Source organism: Falco naumanni, chromosome 2 (assembly GCF_017639655.2).
Source record: "Falco naumanni isolate bFalNau1 chromosome 2, bFalNau1.pat, whole genome shotgun sequence".
Taxonomy (NCBI): domain Eukaryota; kingdom Metazoa; phylum Chordata; class Aves; order Falconiformes; family Falconidae; genus Falco; species Falco naumanni.
Genome location: NC_054055.1, coordinates 26,996,278 through 27,015,145, shown reverse-complemented (window position 1 = coordinate 27,015,145; position 18,868 = coordinate 26,996,278). Strand labels below are relative to the sequence as shown.

At 45.4% G+C, this 18,868-nt stretch overlaps 1 protein-coding gene across 1 annotated transcript; it reads left to right on the top strand.

The window, feature by feature from the left end:
* The first annotated feature begins 8,280 nt into the window (after positions 1-8,280).
* On the top strand, positions 8,281-12,781 carry LOC121083723 (alpha-(1,3)-fucosyltransferase 4-like). The gene is given in 3 exon segments (XM_040584374.1): positions 8,281-8,867; positions 8,869-9,222; positions 9,224-12,781. Coding segments are annotated over 3 exon segments (1,086 nt in total). The 5' UTR covers positions 8,281-8,336; the 3' UTR covers positions 9,425-12,781.
* Positions 12,782-18,868: the final 6,087 nt, after the last annotated feature.

The following is an 18,868-nucleotide window of genomic DNA, read 5'->3' as shown; positions in this document are numbered from 1 at the left end:
GGGAGATGACAACCCGCAGTCAGGCGAGGAGGTGGTGGACCAGGTTAGCGGACATGATAGTTCCTGTCTTCGTGTTTAACAATCTAACGTAATGATCAGACTTTGGTGTATTTCTAGAATAATTGTAGGACATTATTTTCCAGATTAATAATACTTAGTGCTTACCCTGCAGTTTTCACTGCCAGAATTCTTTCCAGACATCCCTGCAGCATGTTTGTGGGATAAATGTTACTGGCTTTTTAAAGGAGGGAATTAATTGTATTGTGCAGTGAGAACAATGAACTGGGACTGATGGATAATTTAAGATCTCCTTATTCCCATTTATACCTCAGATGATAGTTCACATCTTTTCTAAGGTGTGATCCTAAGAGGTGGAGATGGGAGTTCCTGGGGCTCTCGGATCCTAGGAAAGTGTTTAAACTACACTGAATACTGTTAAAAATGAAGTCTCAGTGAAGGCTTTGTGAAGCTAGACTTTGTTTTCTTTTGCTGTTTTTACAGTTATCTGTGAATGAAATGGGATGCTTGTGGTTTAGGTTGTCAGGAACCCTTCTCTGACACTAAAAGTTTGGTTTTCTTTTTGTATCAGTGAGAAGGGAAAAAGAACACCCCACCCTTCGCTGGCTCCAAGCCAACTCTTTTCAGCATTTTCACTTCTAAAAGAAAAAAAAATATTGGCACTGGAAATGGCACCTGAGGCACGAGAGGACTAGCTGCTTTTGAAAACCTTATTCTCCCTTTTTAGATGCAAATTTGATGATGAACCACACAATACTGTTTGAGAAACACTGGGCTTTCAGATAGAGGCCTTTGATTAAGCTTGTTACATCTCACTACTGCTCCTTGCTTCATTTTTATTCTACTCCCCTCCCCCTGCTTTCTCATTCTTAGTAGTGTTTTTTTCATGATCTTGTTTTAAAATTTTCCAGATGAAAAGACTTTCTGGGTCTATCCTGGATTCCTGCATTAGCTCAGTTTTGCTGCAACAAAGGCAGATTTGTGAATCTCTTGCTCCTTTGCTCTCTCTTCCTTTTTGTGCAGCCTTGTACAATGGAGAAATGTCTTTTAGATCTTTTCTGCTGAATGTTTTATTTAAATTATGAGGCTTGGGTAATTTTTAGCTAATCCAGTATATTTATGTTCATGACCTTTTTATGTGTCTCATCTTTCATTTGAATAAAACAAAGCAATTTAAAAAATATAATAACATTGCATAATATTATAGTAATGTTATTAATATTGCTATTATATTGATAATATATGTTTCATTAAATGGGGTGTCAGATAATTGAAATTAACTGTGGTCACATCTTATTGCAGTGACTTTTTTACTAACTGTTCAGCTACCATTTTCTCTTAATTTTTTTTTGGTATTATTTCTTTTTGAAACTAAACACTACTGTTTTAAAAGACAAATGTTATCATTGCTTCCATGTATTAATAGCAATGTTCAAACACTGACATCTTTCAAAGGTCACATCTACATTATCAAGCAATGAGGCACAATAGGAGGGGATCAAGTTTTTAAAGCAATGAGTATTGAGAGCCCCATAACTAGACTGTATGTGGTTTAGGAGATTCACTTCGAACTAGAGCTAGTCTTGTCTCCTGGACTGAAATGTCACCTTGTTGCTTGAGCTTCAAAGATGCTTGAAGAAAAGCTCCATTACAAACCCTTGCCCTCTGGCCTGGGGAATGCTCACTAGGTAAAATGAGAGCATCGGTGCTGACTGCACAGCACTGCCCCTGCCACTGCTGCTGCGTAAGATGGGAGACCAATGCTCAAAAAACCCAAGGAAAATGGAAAGTCAAGATAACTGCTAGCAAATATCCACAGACCCAAATTCTGGCTTGCTGTACACACACACATCAAAGTGTCTGAGGATCATGTGGTTCTGGTAGGAAGTTTTCTGCTCTGATTTGGGCTCTGGTCTACCCTGGTGAACAACAAAGATGTTGCAATGGAAGGTCAAAGAGCGTTCTGGGATGGGATCCTCCATCCACAGTGTGCCACAGCACATTTGTTCATGCCTGTGCCTTGGTCTGGAAGTGTCAAGGTCACATAGTTTTAATCCAGCCCTGCTCACAGTCACAAGCAGAACTGTAGCGAGGCAGAATATTTTAATATCACATTTGCTGTGTGTGCAATAATGTGGTCTTGTCTGTCCAGAAGCTGCTCATCCAGTGAGGCAGGCATCACCTTTCAACTGAATCGCTTATGTCTAGTCATATTTCACAATTTTAAACTTCCATGCAGAAAGATAATAATCCTGAATATGAAACCCTAGGTAATCAAATTACACTAAAATACAGCGTGCCATTTATACAGAACTGTTATCACTCTTTTTCATACAGGATTTAGGATCTTAATTGGCAAAAACTTGCATTGAAACCATGGGGACTACTTATGAAGAAGAGATTTCAAAGTCATTCTTAGTGTCATTTTGGTACCAGGTAGCATGCTGCCATGCTTTGAAGATGATCAAGTTTTCTTAGGATAAAAAACTCCACAAGGTTTGCTTGGTCAACAGAATGTCTGACTCAATAGCTGTGGCTGAAAACACAGCCACGTGTTGCAGTAGCTTTTAAACTGTGTTTGCAAGAAGTTGACAAATAACTTCAAAGACTTTTCTAGGCTTAACTACTTCTCAAGTGTGACAAAATAGAATGAGTCAGAGTAGAAGAGGAATTCAGCTGGGAAGCTCTAGGTAAAAATGTTTACTGCTGTTAGAAATGGCAAACATTTAACCTTCAAAGCAGCAAAATATTTTTCTATTTTGCAACAGCTTTGTTACTAGCAGCTAGCTTTTTATTTTAAATTCCTATCAGCAACGTTAGAGCTTAGTGTGGTTTCTACAGAGCAGTTAAACCACAGTTCCCCAATTTGTGTATACAGCTCCAAGAAGTCTGTGTGGTCCTCAGTCCATGGAGCTATCTGCTGGGCTGGTTTACCACTGAAGCAGACAAAACCAAGTGTGTTCCCTCTGGAAGATCTGCAGGCATCTGGTAACGCTACTCGAACTTCATCATGTTGTACCTCCCCATGGCGTTTGTGGAGTTTTTCCCAAGTCAGAGTGAACAAAAATGCTTGACAAAACCCTACTAGTGCAGAGTAGCTGATCATGATCATGCCATGTGTCTTACGGTGGAAATGAGGCAAACTGGAGCTGATGGGGGTTACTGCCAGGCTGGTTTTTCTTTTCTAGAAGAGAAATGAGACATTAAAAAGGAGAAATTCCTCACCAGCATGCAGGTCTGAGGATGCTGGGCTTCTAACTGTGGTCCTGACAGTGAGGTGACTCACTGTACAGCAACACATTGCATCTTACTTGTAAGCTTACTACACCAAAATTTCTAGAAGGCTGCTAGATTCTTCAAAGAAGGCACAGCTATAATTATTTTCAGTAGTGACTATGATATCTAACTAAAATGTATTTCTGTGCTATCTCCCACATTGCGAGGGATTTGAAGACAGATAGCAATAGCAAGACATTTGGATCTCTAATTTGCAAAAAATCTAAAATATACCTTAAAAACAGGTTTTCTCATGCTCTAGATATAAATTCTGCTTAGATTTCTGAACTAGTGGACTATACACAACATGTAAATGTTTTAGTCTCACGTATTTAGTCTCCACAGAGGTGGGTATAACACGAAAATTAACTTACAGAGGCAGTATTATTCATAGAAACATTTCAGGCTACTTTCCTCTCATTTTGAATCGATCTAATCCTTATTTGCTGTAAGATGACAGATAGGAAACATTACAATACTGCATTTCCATCATGGTATATACCATCACAACTTACTGTGGATTTCAGTAATAGTTTTCTTCAATATGCAGCATAGAGCTTTAGCTGATGGTGTGTTGATGAATATAGAGAGCCTTGTTTTGATTTCATGCTAAATAATTCAGCAGATTTGTTCCCATGTGACAAGTCTTAAAATGGATGTCACTGCAGTGCAGCTGAATGTCACACTGAAGTTTCACTGCGAGACTGCAACAACCCAAAAGTAACTAGCCAACTCTTGCTATTAATCTTCACAAGGAAAACATGTATATTTTATTTTCAGATTTGTCACTACTTGCCTTGAAAAGGCTTCCATGTTGAGTTGTTCTGAAACATTTCATAAACCCTGAATTAAAGCCAACATTTTTGTTGAGTTTACCATATGCAGGATCAGGCCTGGCATCACCAATGTAGTTGGCTAGGCTTTGGAATTGGAATGGCTTAGCATCACATCTTCAAGCAATGGAAATGAAAACTTGACTAGACAAGGGCTCCTCCAAAGTCATATATCAATGCTGAAATTTAAGTTCCCGAAGGAAAATAGGAACTGCCATTGCAGCTGATACGATCAAATATATTGAGTGAATCAGAATTCCAAGGAAGTCAATTGAGCTCTCCCACTGACTTTCATGGGTCCCAAATCTCTTACGTTGTTTGCAAAAATGCCTAAGTAAACAAAATCACTAACAGAAGGGCTTTTAGACCACTGTGAATCCTTTGAATGCTTAATTAAGGCAGGCCAGGGATTATGCTCATTTTAGGTAGTTTGTTGTATCGGATGAGCTCTGGATTGATTCTAGGTACAGCTCATGGCCTCAGAGGATTTGACTGTCCCTTGGCATTGTATTTCTACATTTGTTGGCAGTTTTCTACTGTGGTAGAAGAATTTTCCCAGATTCTCATTTCGTGACTAAAATCAGTGTTATTTGTCAAGACAGGTGCTATGTTTATTGCCCTAAAAAGTTTTTTTGCTACTATTGTCTACCATTATTTTGCAGACAGTACTAAATTAGAAAGCAGGGTTAAGATCTTGGCTTGTACAACTTCAACGCAGAGAGGCCCTGGAGCGAGCCAACGGAAATCTTGGGAAGTTCAGCAAGGACAAAAAGCAAGTTCTACATACAGAGCAGAAAACTGCCATGCACTGGTACAGGCTGGGAACTGGCTGGCTGATAAACAACCGGGCTGGAAAGGACCTGGGGGCTACGTGAACATCAAGCTGAGTGTGAGCTCGCCTCAAAAATAAAGGAAGTCACTTGCTGGGCCACATGAGAAGCACGTCCAGCAAACAGGAAAGTAATTATTCCCCCCCATTGGTGAAGGAGCACCTGGAATACTGTCTCCAGTTCCCAGCCTCCCAGTTCAAAAAGAATGTTGAGAACATGGTTCAGCAGAAGGCTACCAAGATGATGAGAGATCCTACAGCACACAAGGGGAGAGGTTAAGGGAGGTGGTCTTGTTTAGTCATGTGAAGAGGAGGCGATGGGATCATTTAATGGGAGCCAGCCACTACCTGAAGGTAAGTTATGAAAATGATGGAGCCACTCTCTTTGGATATAACAAGGGACAACCACCAGAAATTCCAGGTTGGGAGGTTCAGGGTTGGACATTAGAAAAAATTCTTCTCCGAGAGGGTAACATAGCACTGGAACAGGCTGCCAGAGGTGATGTGGAGTCTCTCTCCTTGAACATTTTCAACATCCTAGTGCTAGTCCAGCCACCACCTTGGCCAGTGCTGGCAGTGATGCTCTTCTGAGTGGGAGGGTGGATTAGTGACTCCCAGAGACCCCTTCCAACCAAGGCGGTATGTTGGAGCAGGGGAAGTATGATACTGGCTATGACCACAACTGTTGGTGTTTCTTATATTTCATGAGTGCTTACAACATGGACAATGGAAATCTGCAAGCACTTTTATGTGCAATTAATAACTTTATAGATGCACGCTACCTAGCTCCTAACCTAACACCAACGTCACACACAACCGTTCTTCATTTTGCGGAGTAAATAGGCTTGAACCACTTCTTTTTCCTAATATAGAGACAAGGTCTTGGTCTATGTGGTATGTGAAAGCTGTGCTACAATCCAAATGGGCAGTGAGAACTTAGGCCTGGTGTAACTCCACTGCCTTCAGTAGATCCATGTGAGAGGACCTTGGATTTATGGCTGTTGGATATGAAAATGCGTAGGTCAGAGCTGGAAACTCTCCAGTTCTGTACAAACAGTCTCTGAACTGTGTGAATCAATGATCTCTCAGTTCACTGAAGCAAATGACAGGGGCGGGGGGGGTAAGTTTTGAGCTGATCCGATACACTTTTCCACACACAGAGCTGGAAAAAGTAATTTTCTGGCATCCACAGGGTTCTGTAGCTTTTAAATGGGTGTGACATTTTATTGTAAATGTATATATTTCTAAGAAAGTTTTAAAAGGACAAAAAATTCCTCTAATTTCTTTACTTTTAGTTTTCCACATTGTAGATCCTTTTAGAGGTGCTTGACACTGAATTTGACAGGAATTCAAAGCTACTGTGGCTGATGTAACTTTTTTTTTTTCTTTATTCAAAGCTTCTCTCAACTTCATTGTCTAAATTGCAACTGTTTTAAAAGAAAACCCTCTGCATCTTCCAAAGTACTTCCCCGCAAGGGCACAGAATACAGCACATAAACCATAGTTCAGCTCCTGTGGGAAAACCCTTTTGCTGGAGTTTAAGCCCTCTGACTGTTCCAGGTGTGGGCGGGGAGAAAAAAGCGAGAAGGGCTCAGAGGAAGCAGCGGGGCAGCCCTGCGCCTCCCAGGGTAGGGAGATGTGAGGCTGGGTCGGCCTTCGTGGCAGGGCTGTCCTCCACCGGTGGTCCCTTGCCTCACGCGCCTACCTGCGCACATGTAGGGGGTCTGCGCGGCCGGGTGTCGGTGCCGGTGCCGGGGGCCGGCTGCTGCGGGGGGCTGCGGGCAGCTCCCCCCGGCCGGCAGAGCCGCTGCCCCCCGGCTCCAGGCCGGGCCCGCCGCTGGCCGAGGCCGAGCCCCGCAGCCGCGGGGGCAGCGCCGCGGGGAGAAGGGGCTGAGAAGGGGAAAAACCCACGCGGGGGGGAACAGCGGCGGCAGCGAGGGGGGCCGGGAGGGGCGAGCAGCAGCCCCGCAGCCCCCCGGGGGCAGGGCCGGGCCGGGCCGGGCCGGAGGAGGCCGGGGGGGCTCCGGGCGCCGCAGCAGAGGCTCCCCGGCAGCCCGCGGGGAAGGGCAGGGCAGGGCAGGGCAGGGCAGCCCCCGGCGGGGCAGGCTGTGCCCCTCAGCCCACGGAGCCCGCGGGGGAGCAGCTCCCCCCCGCAGCCCGGGGCAGGGGGTGCCCGCAGGGGGCTGTGACCCGCGGGGGCCGCGCCGGAGCCGGCTCCGGGCAGGGCCCGTGGCCCCGCGGGGAGGAGCCCGGGCCGGGGCCGGGCTGCGGGCAGGGCCGGTGCCCCCGGGGGGGCTGGAGCCGGCTGGGCCTGAGGGGCTGCGCCCCGCGGGGGGCCCCGCCGGGACAGGCCGTGAGGAGCCGCAGCCCCGGGAAGGCCCCGCGCTGCAGAAGCCCGTGCAGGGCTGTCTCCCGTGGGAGGGCCCCGCACCGGGGCAGGGGCAGAGTGCGAGGGGGAAGGAGCAGCAGAGACAGCGGGTGATGCGCTCACCGCAGCCCCGTTCCTGCCCCCTTGCACCGCTCGGGATGAGAGGAGTGAGACAATATGGGAGTGAAGTAGAATTGAGCTCGGGGAAAAAGGGAGGAGTGCGGGGAAGGTGTTTTAAGGTTTGGGTTTGACTTCTCATTATCCTACTGTGATTTGAATGTTAATACATTAAACTAATTTCCCCAGGCGGAGCCGATTTTGCCTGTGACGGCAATTGCTGAGCGACCCCTCCCTGTCCGCATCCCGACCCACGGGCCGTTCTTTACGTTTTCCCTCCCCTGCCCAGCCGAAGCGGCGCCAGCCCGCCACAGCCCGCAGGGTGCGGGTGCCCCGCTACCCCATGCGAGCCATCCCCACGACCCTTCTTCTGTTCCCTGGGGTCTGGCCCCTAGCCGGGGGGGGGGGTGGGGGGGGTGGGCTTCCCCAGTGCAGGCACACGGGTTCCCTCTGCAGCTCCGAGTCGGGGACGACCAACCGAGCGGCCCGGAGAGCGCGGGCTGCCGTTGCCCGGACCTGCTGGCGGCCCCCTGGGCTAGCCCCGGGCTGCCATTGCCCATATGCTGCCCGCGGCCCCTCAACGCCCCGCGGCGGCAGCCACCCGGGGACGGACGGACGAGGCCCCGCGGCGCGGCCGGCAGCCTCAGGGCGGCTCTCCCCGCTGGCCAAGCGGCCGCGGGCCGGCGGGGGGCGCGGCAGGGCGGTGCCCCGGGGCGGGCCGGCGCGGCCGGGAGGGGCGGCGGCGGCGGCACCTCCCCGCTTGCCGGGGCCGGGGGCGGAGAGGCGGCGGCGGCGGCTGCCGCAGCCCCGGCCGCAGCATGCGCTGGCCGACCCCGGCCCCGCGGCTGCCCCACGGCGGCCACGAAGGGCAGAGCGGCGGCAGCGGGAGGCGCGGATGGAGTCGGTGCCGCGCCGCTGCCCCGCCGGCCGGCCCGCCTGCCCGCGGCGGTGGCGCCGGCGGCTGCGCGGGCGGCGGTGGGCGCTGGCGGCCGGGCTGCTGGGCGCCGCCGCCGCCCTGGCCCTCTACGCCCGCCTGCCGGAGCCGGCGGCGGCGGCGGGAGGCCGGCCGGGCGGCGAGGTGACCGTGCTGCTGTGGTGGGAGCCCTTCGGCCGCCCGCGGCGCACGGCCGACTGCCGGCGGCGCTACAACATCACGGGCTGCCGCCTGAGCGCCGACCGGAGCCGCCTGGGCGAGGCGCAGGCGGTGCTGTTCCACCACCGCGACCTGGCGCTGCACGGCGCCGAGGGGCTGCCCCGCGGGCCCCCGCCGCGCCCCCCGCGGCAGCTCTGGGTCTGGATGAACTTCGAGTCGCCCTCGCACTCGCCCGGCCTGCGGGGGCTGGCCGGCCTCTTCAACTGGACCATGTCCTACCGGCGGGACTCTGACATCTTTGTGCCCTACGGGTACCTGTACGCCCCGCCGGCTGCCCCGGCCCTTCGTGCTGCCCCGCAAGACACGGCTGGTGGCCTGGGTCATCAGCAACTGGAACGAGGAGCACGCCCGGGTGCGCTACTACCGCCAGCTGAAGGAGCACCTGGCCATCGACGTGTACGGGGCGTGGGGGCTGGCGCTGGCCGAGGGCGGCGTGGTGGAGACCGTCTCGGCCTATAAGTTCTACCTGGCCTTTGAGAACTCCCAGCACACCGACTACATCACTGAGAAGCTTTGGAGAAATGCCTTCGCTGCCAGCACTGTGCCCATCGTCCTGGGGCCCCACAGGGCCAACTACGAGCGCTTCATCCCCCCCGACTCCTTCATCCATGTCGACGACTTCCCCAGCCCCCCGGCTGCTGGCCACCTACCTGAAATTCCTCGATAAAAACAAAACCAACTACAGGAGGTATTTTGCCTGGAGGAAGAAGTACGAGGTCCACGTCACCTCATTCTGGGACGAGCACTTCTGCAAGGTTTGCGAGGCCGTGAGGGCAGCCGGGAACCAAATCAAGACTGTACAAAATCTGGCTGGCTGGTTTGAAAGCTGATGCTCCTGGCAGTGAGGCTGGGCTGGGCTGTCTGGGGAGGGATGGGGCTGGCAGGGGTGGGTGGCCGAGGTGGGACGCAGCAGGCTGTTGTCAGCCAGTGAGGCGCACAGGTATGGGTGAAGAAGCCGTGAAAAGCCTACAAAAGAATGGTTTTCCTTAAAGTGCAAAATTAGGAGAGTACAAAGAAACATCTGGCAAGATGATTCTTCAAGAGCAAAGATAAATTTCCAGAGGTTGAACAGATCTGTAAAGGTTTCAGTTGTGCACAGCTCAACAAAAAGCCGATGCCAAGTTCTTCAGCTGTACAGCTGAAACCAATTTTGTTGGCTATGACAGCTTCCTGGACCACAAAACTTTCTTCTGCTTACAGGGGATACATCATCAGCCCTGGCTTTCCGTACTCTGAAGACGAAAGTGAATATTTTTGACAGTGATTTTTATGCATGTGAAAACTCTTTGCAGACAAATTCTGAGCCGCAAATGTTGAACGTAAGAATGTAATGATACAGTAGCACTTTTTAGCGATGTTTGAAATGGCAGCAGCCAACTAATAATGCTTTGAGCCAAATAATAATTCCGTTTAGGAAAAAGTGCATGGAGGGGAGTGGATCCAAGTGGAACAAACTGCTCAGATGATGCAGAGTATTACTTCCACTGCCTACCAAAACCATAGGCACATTTATCCTGTATAAAAGTGAAGAACTTTTAAGTATGGGAAAAGATAGATTGTAGAAAAGAAGTTAGAACATTGCCACCCTCCTTCATTCAGGAATTAGAAAATGTTTACAGGAATCTGCTTGTTTTTCTTCGCAAAATTACTGCCGTATAGGAAAAAGCAGGGAAAGGCTCACAAGTACAGAGTTTTTATTACTATATTGAACATGTATACAGAGAGGCTAACTTAATTCTTTAGTATCATGAGACAGTCCTGTTGTTTAGTGATGGTTTTGGTTTATGGCACACGTTTTTAAAAATTCTGCTGGGTGACAGACTACTCAGAATGCCACTTTGATGTTTGTAAACCAGTAATTACCCACCCCCCGCTGGCTAAACTCAAGTCCCAAATCACTGACTTCCAAAAAGGCTAGTAAGATCTAAGAACAAGATCTGCTGGTAAAATACAGAACGTGTGTGTGAGGAGAGAGTATCAAAAGGGCAAAAAATTACTATTCTTTTTCCTTGACTTTGAGGGGGGGTTTCTGGCTCAGTTTTTCAGTCGTTAAATAGGTTCCTAAGATAAAAATTCCTTCTCTTAGTGCTTATCGGGAACATTTATGGTAGTTATTCCCTTTTAGACTGCCATTCTGCCAGAGTCTTCCTAATAGTCAGTGTACAGTTACTTTTTGTTTATGTGTGATCTTGCTTGGTGAAATCCATCAAGAAACTTCAGTCGTGATTACACAGCCTCAGGAAGCTGAGCCCTCCCTGCCCTTTGCAACTATAAGGTTTGGTGGCAAAAAATGATAACCCACAAGAGTCCTGCACAAATGATTAAGGGATTCATCCAGCTTCTATTTAAGGAGCTGGATAATCCATGGAGTTAGCCAGAGGCTTCACTTGAAGTAAAATCATGGGCACAGAACAGGGGGGAAAAGGGAAAGTCAGTTACGAATAAAAGGTGGGCATCAGAAGAGGTGAGTTTATTGGCATTTGTGAGTCATATATAGATTAGAAGAGGATTAGACTTGACTTGAGCGGTACAGGTTGTCAGGTAGTTGCTTTTAAGATTTATGAGCTGGCAGCCTACTGTAATTTATTTTAAATTTTATGTTCCCCATGATTAGGTAAGCATAGAGCCAAGGATTGTTGCAAAAAACCTAATAATAAAGAAGTTCATTAATAATGCACACAGATTTACCAGATCGGATCTTGCTGGCCCCTATGTTTATTCACTTCAGTTTTTGTGCAAGGAAGGATGGCTGAAAGTACTTCAGGAACCTTTCTGTTGTTAGTGCCAGAGTTGCTGTAGATTTTGTTAGGAAAGGAGAGAAGGCAGTCAATGCAATGTGGAGTGTAGTAGGGCTGGTCCCTAATGGTGCATTTTCACTTGAACTGGTCTTAAGTGATTGTTTAAAGCAAAAGCATGTTCTTCTTGGTGTGCCTATCTTGTTTCTCTACCAGGGCTACTACTCCCTTAAAATTGGTTTTGATAATCTTACAAATCTAATTTAAGTATAGCATTAATAGCTACACTTAATAGCTAAGTGTCAGGATGATAGAATCTGTCTCGCTTTGAATTAGCCTTTTTTTCAGGTCAGTTTTTATTGCAGTTCATGTAAATGTATACAAACCTCTGATCTTAAAAGTGGTGGAATAATATTTAAGATTGTACTACTTTTTATCACTCTTGCTGAAACTAGTGCATTTTTTTCAGTCCTTCTAAATTTTTTAGCATTTTCTGAAAGTTTCCAGACACACAGTTCTGTGTGATGCCACAGGCAGAAGATCAGGCTACGGGAGCACGGGAATTTCCACGGATGGCAGCTGATACTTTTTTTTTTCAGCCTCTCTAAGAAAAGCAGTTGAAATCTTTGATGAGCTAGTGTTTTGTAAAATTCAGAGAAGAGCTATGCAATAATTAAACCATCATGTTTGAATAAGATGATCACATTGTGCTATATTTGTAAGTTACATATTGAGTATTTTCAAGAGTTGTATAATGAAAACTGCAATCTTGCAATAATTATTGCAGAGTACTTGTGTTGGGAGAAAAGCAGCCTTTTCTAGTTTCAGCATTCTTACATGCGCGTTGCACGCTTTTCCCTTTAGATTTGGAAGGAATTCAGTCTTGGTCTACAGCTGCTGAAGCTGGTAATACAGCACCTCTGTAAATCTGCTTTGCTTCTTGGCTCATCCACTCCACTGGCTAATAGCTAGTGTAGGCTAAGAACTGGTTTTTGTAATTCACTTTGTAGAGCTGAAGTTTAATGATGAATAAAACATTTGCTTGAGCAAATTGGTTTGTAGATCAGGTACCAGACTCCACAAAATGTTGCGGGTGACATATATAATCCATCTGTAAAAATTAAGCAAAGTTATTTTCTATTTTAAGTAGAAGAGTCTTTCTGAATATGCTTTGAAAAAGTGTTTTATTCCATGCCTTAAAATATTGGGGTGGAGGGAAAAAAAGGAAGATAATTTTCTTCTGTTTTTTATAAGGAGAAGAAGTAACGTTACTTTGTGATTATGGTGTAAACAGAATAGAGAAGTATGTGATCCTTTAAGTTACATATTGTATCTCAGGGAATTTTATACTGTAAAGTCTCTTGTTCTTCCTAGAATGAAGTAACTTTGTATATGTATTAATTATTTAGATTGACACTCCATAAATTAAAGAAAGGCAGTAGCACAAAATGACCCTATTTTTAAATTTTGTTTTCCATGTTATGAAAGCTGTAGAAAACTATTTTTTAAAGAGAATTAATTTATTTTCATGTTTGTTTAATCAATAGAAGTGACTGATTGTTCTCAAAGTAGTCAGACTGTCTGAGGTTAGAAATGAAACCTGGTTGTGCAAGGAGAAAAATATTTTTATAGGAGAGGCAGTGCTGAGTTATTTTCCGTATCAAAAGGAGCATTTATTGAAGCTGGATGTCTGCTGGAAAAATGTCATTCCAAACAACACCAAAACCAAGCTTTCTCTTGACCAACAGAATTTGAATGTGGTTGGATTCTTTTTCCCCCTCAAATTTCAAAATGAAAGTGAGATTGTGGTTATTTTGATGCTCGATGCGGAGTGCTACAGTTACCTTTTTAGCTGCAGCTTTTTTCAAAAAGCTTTAAGCTTTTGTTAACATTGATTGCAGCACAGGTGATCGCTTACTTCTCACTTTACTCATCTTCAGTACTGCCTAGTGCATAGTATTGAGAAATTTTAGCATTTCTGAAACTCTCTGCCTAGCCAAGGTAAGTGCTACAGTCCTTACTCTCCCCTCCCCTGCCTCAGGAGACTGATGTTTTATCACCATCACATTTCACTTTTTTAGGTAGAGCTTAAACTGACTACTTGTTCACTCGTGCCTGAAAGGGGAAATGTGTGTTTGCTGGTTTTCCAGATGTGATTGAACTCTGGATTGAGGAAACTGGTGGAAATACTTTTCTGCCAGATGTTGGGTACCATTTGTTCAAGCTTGTTTGGTGACTTTTGAAGAAGTGGGTTACATCTGATTAAACTCACTTGCACAGCTCTCTATCCAACAGTCATATAAAATGGTATTTGTTTTAAGAGTGTAAACAGTCCTTTGTAGGGAGCATGTAGCTGACTCAATCTAAAATGCGTTGATGAGAACACAACGACTTAACATGGATTTAACTGGTATGTAGCTAAAGATAAATAAGGATCCAAGTATAAAAGCCTATTTCTAATCAATAAAATAGTCATTATTTTAATAACTCAGGTGTTGCTTGTAACCAACTCAGTTTAACAATTATGATCTGTATAATTCTGTGTTTTCTTCTATATGGTCAGTTTAAACAGTCCTTGAGGCCAGAGTATCTATGTCTGCTCTACGTTCTGCAGATGTCTTGCTTTATGATCTTGAGCTAATTTAGCGCAGTGGCAGCTGTCCCTGAGAGTCTCACCCCAAAGAATATCTGAGAGGAATAAGACAAAGCTTGTTTTTCAGGAGTGCTTTGAGAGCTGCAGGGATTTCACACCACCAGTGGTAAGATGCTCAGTGTGTTCAGGAAGCTATGAGCCCGTTTTCATTGAAAAGTTTTCTTTGAAGGATTAAATACTTGTCTAAAGTCCTTCAAGTGACTTTAGGTCCTTGGCATTATAATTGCACAGGTTTAAATCTGCGGACAGTTAAAACTGGTACATTCATAACACTGCCAAATAACTGCAGTGTTAAAGATGCTTGATTTATTTGAAGCATACACAACAGGACTACATGAATCAAAATTATTGTACTAAAGGCAAATCTGGATTTTAAATGGAAAAATTATACTGAAATTTAAAAAATAATAAAAAAAAGCCTTGCAAACGCAGGAAAGCATGGATATACGTTTTTAATTCTTGACTGTGAACAAAGACAATTTTCTTGGAAATGCTGACTCTAACTCCAATTAAAAACAGAGAACATAAGTTCAGAGTTGTACTTGTGCTTATGCTTACATCTGTTTCTGAATAGGAATGGCCTGCTGAGATTAAGGCAGAGCTCTGACTGTTTTTATTTCCCTTCCAGTCCCAAACCTACATTTTGCTTGGCTTAATGCTTCTTTCCCCTTCTCTGTCATTCGTGCGTTGCTCCTCAAATGTGCACAGACCTGTGGCTCTAATGGCTTCTCACTTCGGAGAGAATTGCTGCTCACTTTGGAGAAGCAACGCTGAGAAGAGAAAAGTTAATATACAGATTCTTGCTGAGAATTTTGGTCATGTTTTGCAGTAGCCCTGGGATAAATGCAAGCAAGCAGCAGAGGCTGAAGGCAAAACAGAGAGGCATGTTTTATGGTGCTATTTTGTCTGAGACCCCAGCCTGGAGAGAAACATCTCATTGGATTTTAAGGCTGAGACTTTATGCTGTGAGTTTTCTATTTATTGGTGAAGATTATTTTATCAGGTACCCTTGAAGATTCCCACTGCTATAGTACCTCAGAACACGAAGACTTATGCAGTATGTCTGTGCTGTGAAAAAAATTAGGGTAGTTAGAGCAGAATTTGTACTGGGTTCAGGCTCTGATAAAGCACCAGCAGCCACACTAATGAAAAAACACAGGTTTGCTGCCCTGTCTGTTACAGGAACTGTAGTGAGGAATGTTTTCTGCACTCAGTCTTCAGAGAAAAGCTAGAGCCTGCATGATGCTGAATTACTCTTCCTCATAACTGAGAGCGGCATTTTATTCTGTTGTACTGTCATTATGTCAAACCCAGATTTTATTCTTAAATACAGATATTAAATGTATTCTACCATTTTACAAAAGTACTTTAATAACAAATTTATTTCACTGATGTAACTGGGAGAAGAAAGTTATTCAAGGATTTATAGCAGAGAGCTAAGAACCAGGAGGTTTTTGCTGTAGAAGTTTCCGCTGTAGTTGTGGCCAAGTTACTTGTGAATACAGGGCTGGTCTGAAGCACTGGGTCCTGTCTTCTGCAGACATCACCTTACGTCTTCTGGGACTGATTCTCACTTTTGCAGGAGCACATTTGATGCCCAGAGATACTCCAGGCATACATAGCTGCAGTCAGCTGTGTGCACCCTGGGCTTTGTCTGCTTGTTTCTACTTCTGCTACTGCATGACAAAAAGAAGAGAACAAGGCTACCACCAGCTCCTCTGTCTCTTCTCCTGCAGTCTTCTGTCTCTTTCCCATCCTCATTCTAGACGATGCTCTTAGTGCTGGAGGAGGGTGAAGATGGACACATGTATTGTAGCCAGCATGTGTGCAACAGAGAGACTGAGTGTGCAGCAGGTTAATGAAGGGAAAGAGGGAGACAGATTTTCCTAATCATGCTTCCCAACATAAAACCTTCTTAAACCTTTGCAACAAAGATGACTGAAGGCAAGGGAAGGCACAGGCTAGTTTCAGTCCTTTTTCAGACCTGGAGAATTGCTGGTTTGTCTGGGATCACTGTAGGAATAGAGAGAAAATGCATCCCCTCTCCTGCCCTCTTCCCTCTTGTAGGCTGAGGTTGCCTCTAGTGAAACAACTACCCCATGGAATGTGAGCCTTCAGAATATCACAGAAGGCTCTAACCCAACTACAACTATAGCTGCTTCTCAGAAGGTAAAGTGATTATGGCTCCACTTAACATCAGTAGGTGTTTTGGCACTGCTGTCATTGGAAACAGAGTTTCATTCAGCCCGTGTCTGTTTAGTAATGAATAAAATTAATCACTAAAAACGCTTTTTCCAGAACGTAAAATGTTATCATTCTGCAGAGTTCTTGTCAAGTTATTAAGGTAACTTAATCCTACACATTATGGCCATTTCCTTTGGTTTTGTCCTCAATGCTGAATATTCAATTGAGTCAAATACCTATTATGTCTTGTAAAACCTCCTAGAAGGGGCGGACCAGAATGGCCATGCTCAGCGCAGGAAGATGCAGGTTGCATATCAGCAGCAAAAGAGAGGAGGCAATTCACATCAGTAAAACCACAAAAAGAGAGGTTAGCCGGGGCAGGGATGGCAAGTGAAAGGTTCACATGGAGAGCCCCAATTAATACAAAAACATCATTCTTTTTTGTTTATTTTGGTTTATTTCAATATTAACCCTATAGGGAAAGATGCCTCCTGGAACTTCATTGATTCTAGCAGTCCCTTGCTGGGTAACCTCTCCCGTAGGAGGTATCTTTCTGCTTTGGAGTTTATGAATAACTAGAAATACAAGGGCAAGTTCTCAACTGATGGAAACCAACATGCCCACCTTTACCTCCCGAGGTGCTTCATTTAATTTTTGGAATGTTATGTACCAATTACTTATGTCTTCAGAAAGCCACGTTAAATAAATATTTTTATATTTATAGGTTTATAGAACATATCATGCCTTTGTTTTTTGTATTTACTTTTCCTTTCAGATTCTATGCCTGAAGTGGTATTGTAACTTATCATTACAGTTGAGTCACTTCTGTTTCTACTAGTTAGGAAGTTATTGAAGTGAGGAATAATCCACAGGAGCTGGTGAGCTCTTAGTAAACTTTTTGTTTGGGGTGAGTTTTTTTGCACCCCCCAATACAGAGGAGAGGAAATCTGGCTTACTGCTTAGAGTCAAGGAGTGAGGAAGATGTGTGTTATTATGGCTCTGCTTCATGGTGTGTTGCAGATCACTGAGAAGCAACAGTGGGATACCATTAACTGCTGGTTTGTTGGGAGTGGTTCAAAGTCCAATGCACACCCCAAAACTCCTGTCTTCTTACTTCATTCAAGTTGCTGACAAATCCTGCCCAGCCCTTGCAGCAATGTTGTACAGTGCTTCAGGGACATATCCCATGCCTGCTCTCTACAGGGTGGCAACACGGGGATAGGTGGGACAGAGCAATGGGAGGTTTCTGGTCCATGTTTCTGTCAACACAGTACATGGGCAGAAGCTGAAGCTTTGGGCATTTTTGGTCCCTTCTGGACCACTGGCTTAGGTCATTCTTGAGCAGCCCCCAAGGGCACCATCACTGCAGGTAGTACTGAATGAGCGGCAGACCTGGGCTTAACTCCATGTGTGAGATGGAGAAGATAAACAAATGTCACCAAAGGTATATTTTTTTTAAGTTTCTGAAGCACTTTGAACCCCATCGCCTAAAGAATTTGAGGAATGCAAGGAACTTCACAATAACACAAGAGGAGACCGTTTTGGTGACAGGCACAGACTTTGCTAAAGCCTCAGAATGTTTCCATGCCTCAAACCTGCAGAAACAAGCTGGAAAAGCCCCATAAGCTTTTTCTCATGTGCAGGAGCCAGAAGAGAGCAGAAGAAAGCAACGATCAAGGCTGTAAAAAAAAAAAAAAAAAAAAAAGTGTTAGATGAAAAGTTTGCAGGAGTCTGGAAGGCTGACTAGCAGCCTTGGTGACCTGACCAGGTTGGGGTGATTTCCTTTTGGATCTCACATCTGGGAGTAATTTTACCCTGACCACACAAGCAAGATATATGACCCATTCAGCTGCTAAGTTGAGTATCATCAGAAGGACCATCAGGGCACTGAACAACAAGTTAAGGTTCATCTCCAGCGTTTCAGAAGAAAAAATGAATCTTGCTCCTCCATTTTGTAGATGCGTGAGGTACAGAGGTGTAGACCACTTCTCTCACGCTGGTTACTGACTTGTGACATATTATGGGGAAAATCCTCTTTCTGACATTGCCTCAAGGGCAGAAGTGATTTTAACTAACCCTTTTGTATAACAAATGGGTCTTACAACTCTATAAACTCCCAATAACTGTCCAACCTCTGCAGCTGGCTGAGCTATGGACTCTTTAACCCACAGGGTCTGCTGGCTGTGGGACAGCTATTTAGGCGTTTGGATAGACTTTTTACAATATTAAATGTTTTCTCTCTTCCTGTTGCTCTAGTGATTGGTGTGTCTCCATGTGTACTTAAATGTTACAATTCTGCTGTGGGCCATCTTCCCTCTTTTGCTCTCATTTCCCTCTTAATGGACGGCTCCCCAGCTCAGCCTCTTGGGCAGGTTAGTCTGATCCGGCAGGTTGTGATACTCAACGGAAAAGTAGCATCATGAAACGACAGGTAGATATGTGATTTTTTGTTTTGATGGCCTTTGGGTATTGTGGATAACCAGGCGGGGAAGTTACCAAGTGGCTGGGAGGAGGAGGAAACTGAAATAAAGAACTGTATGATGCATCTCCTTGCCTTAACCAAAGCTAATCACACCCAAAGAACGGATGACATTCTAGGAGGCAAGTGTCCCTAAATGGCAAATTGAAGAAACTCTCCATATTTGCATGTTAACGCTCCTCATGATGGTAGCAGGAACGGGGATGGAAAAATCTCCATTTCT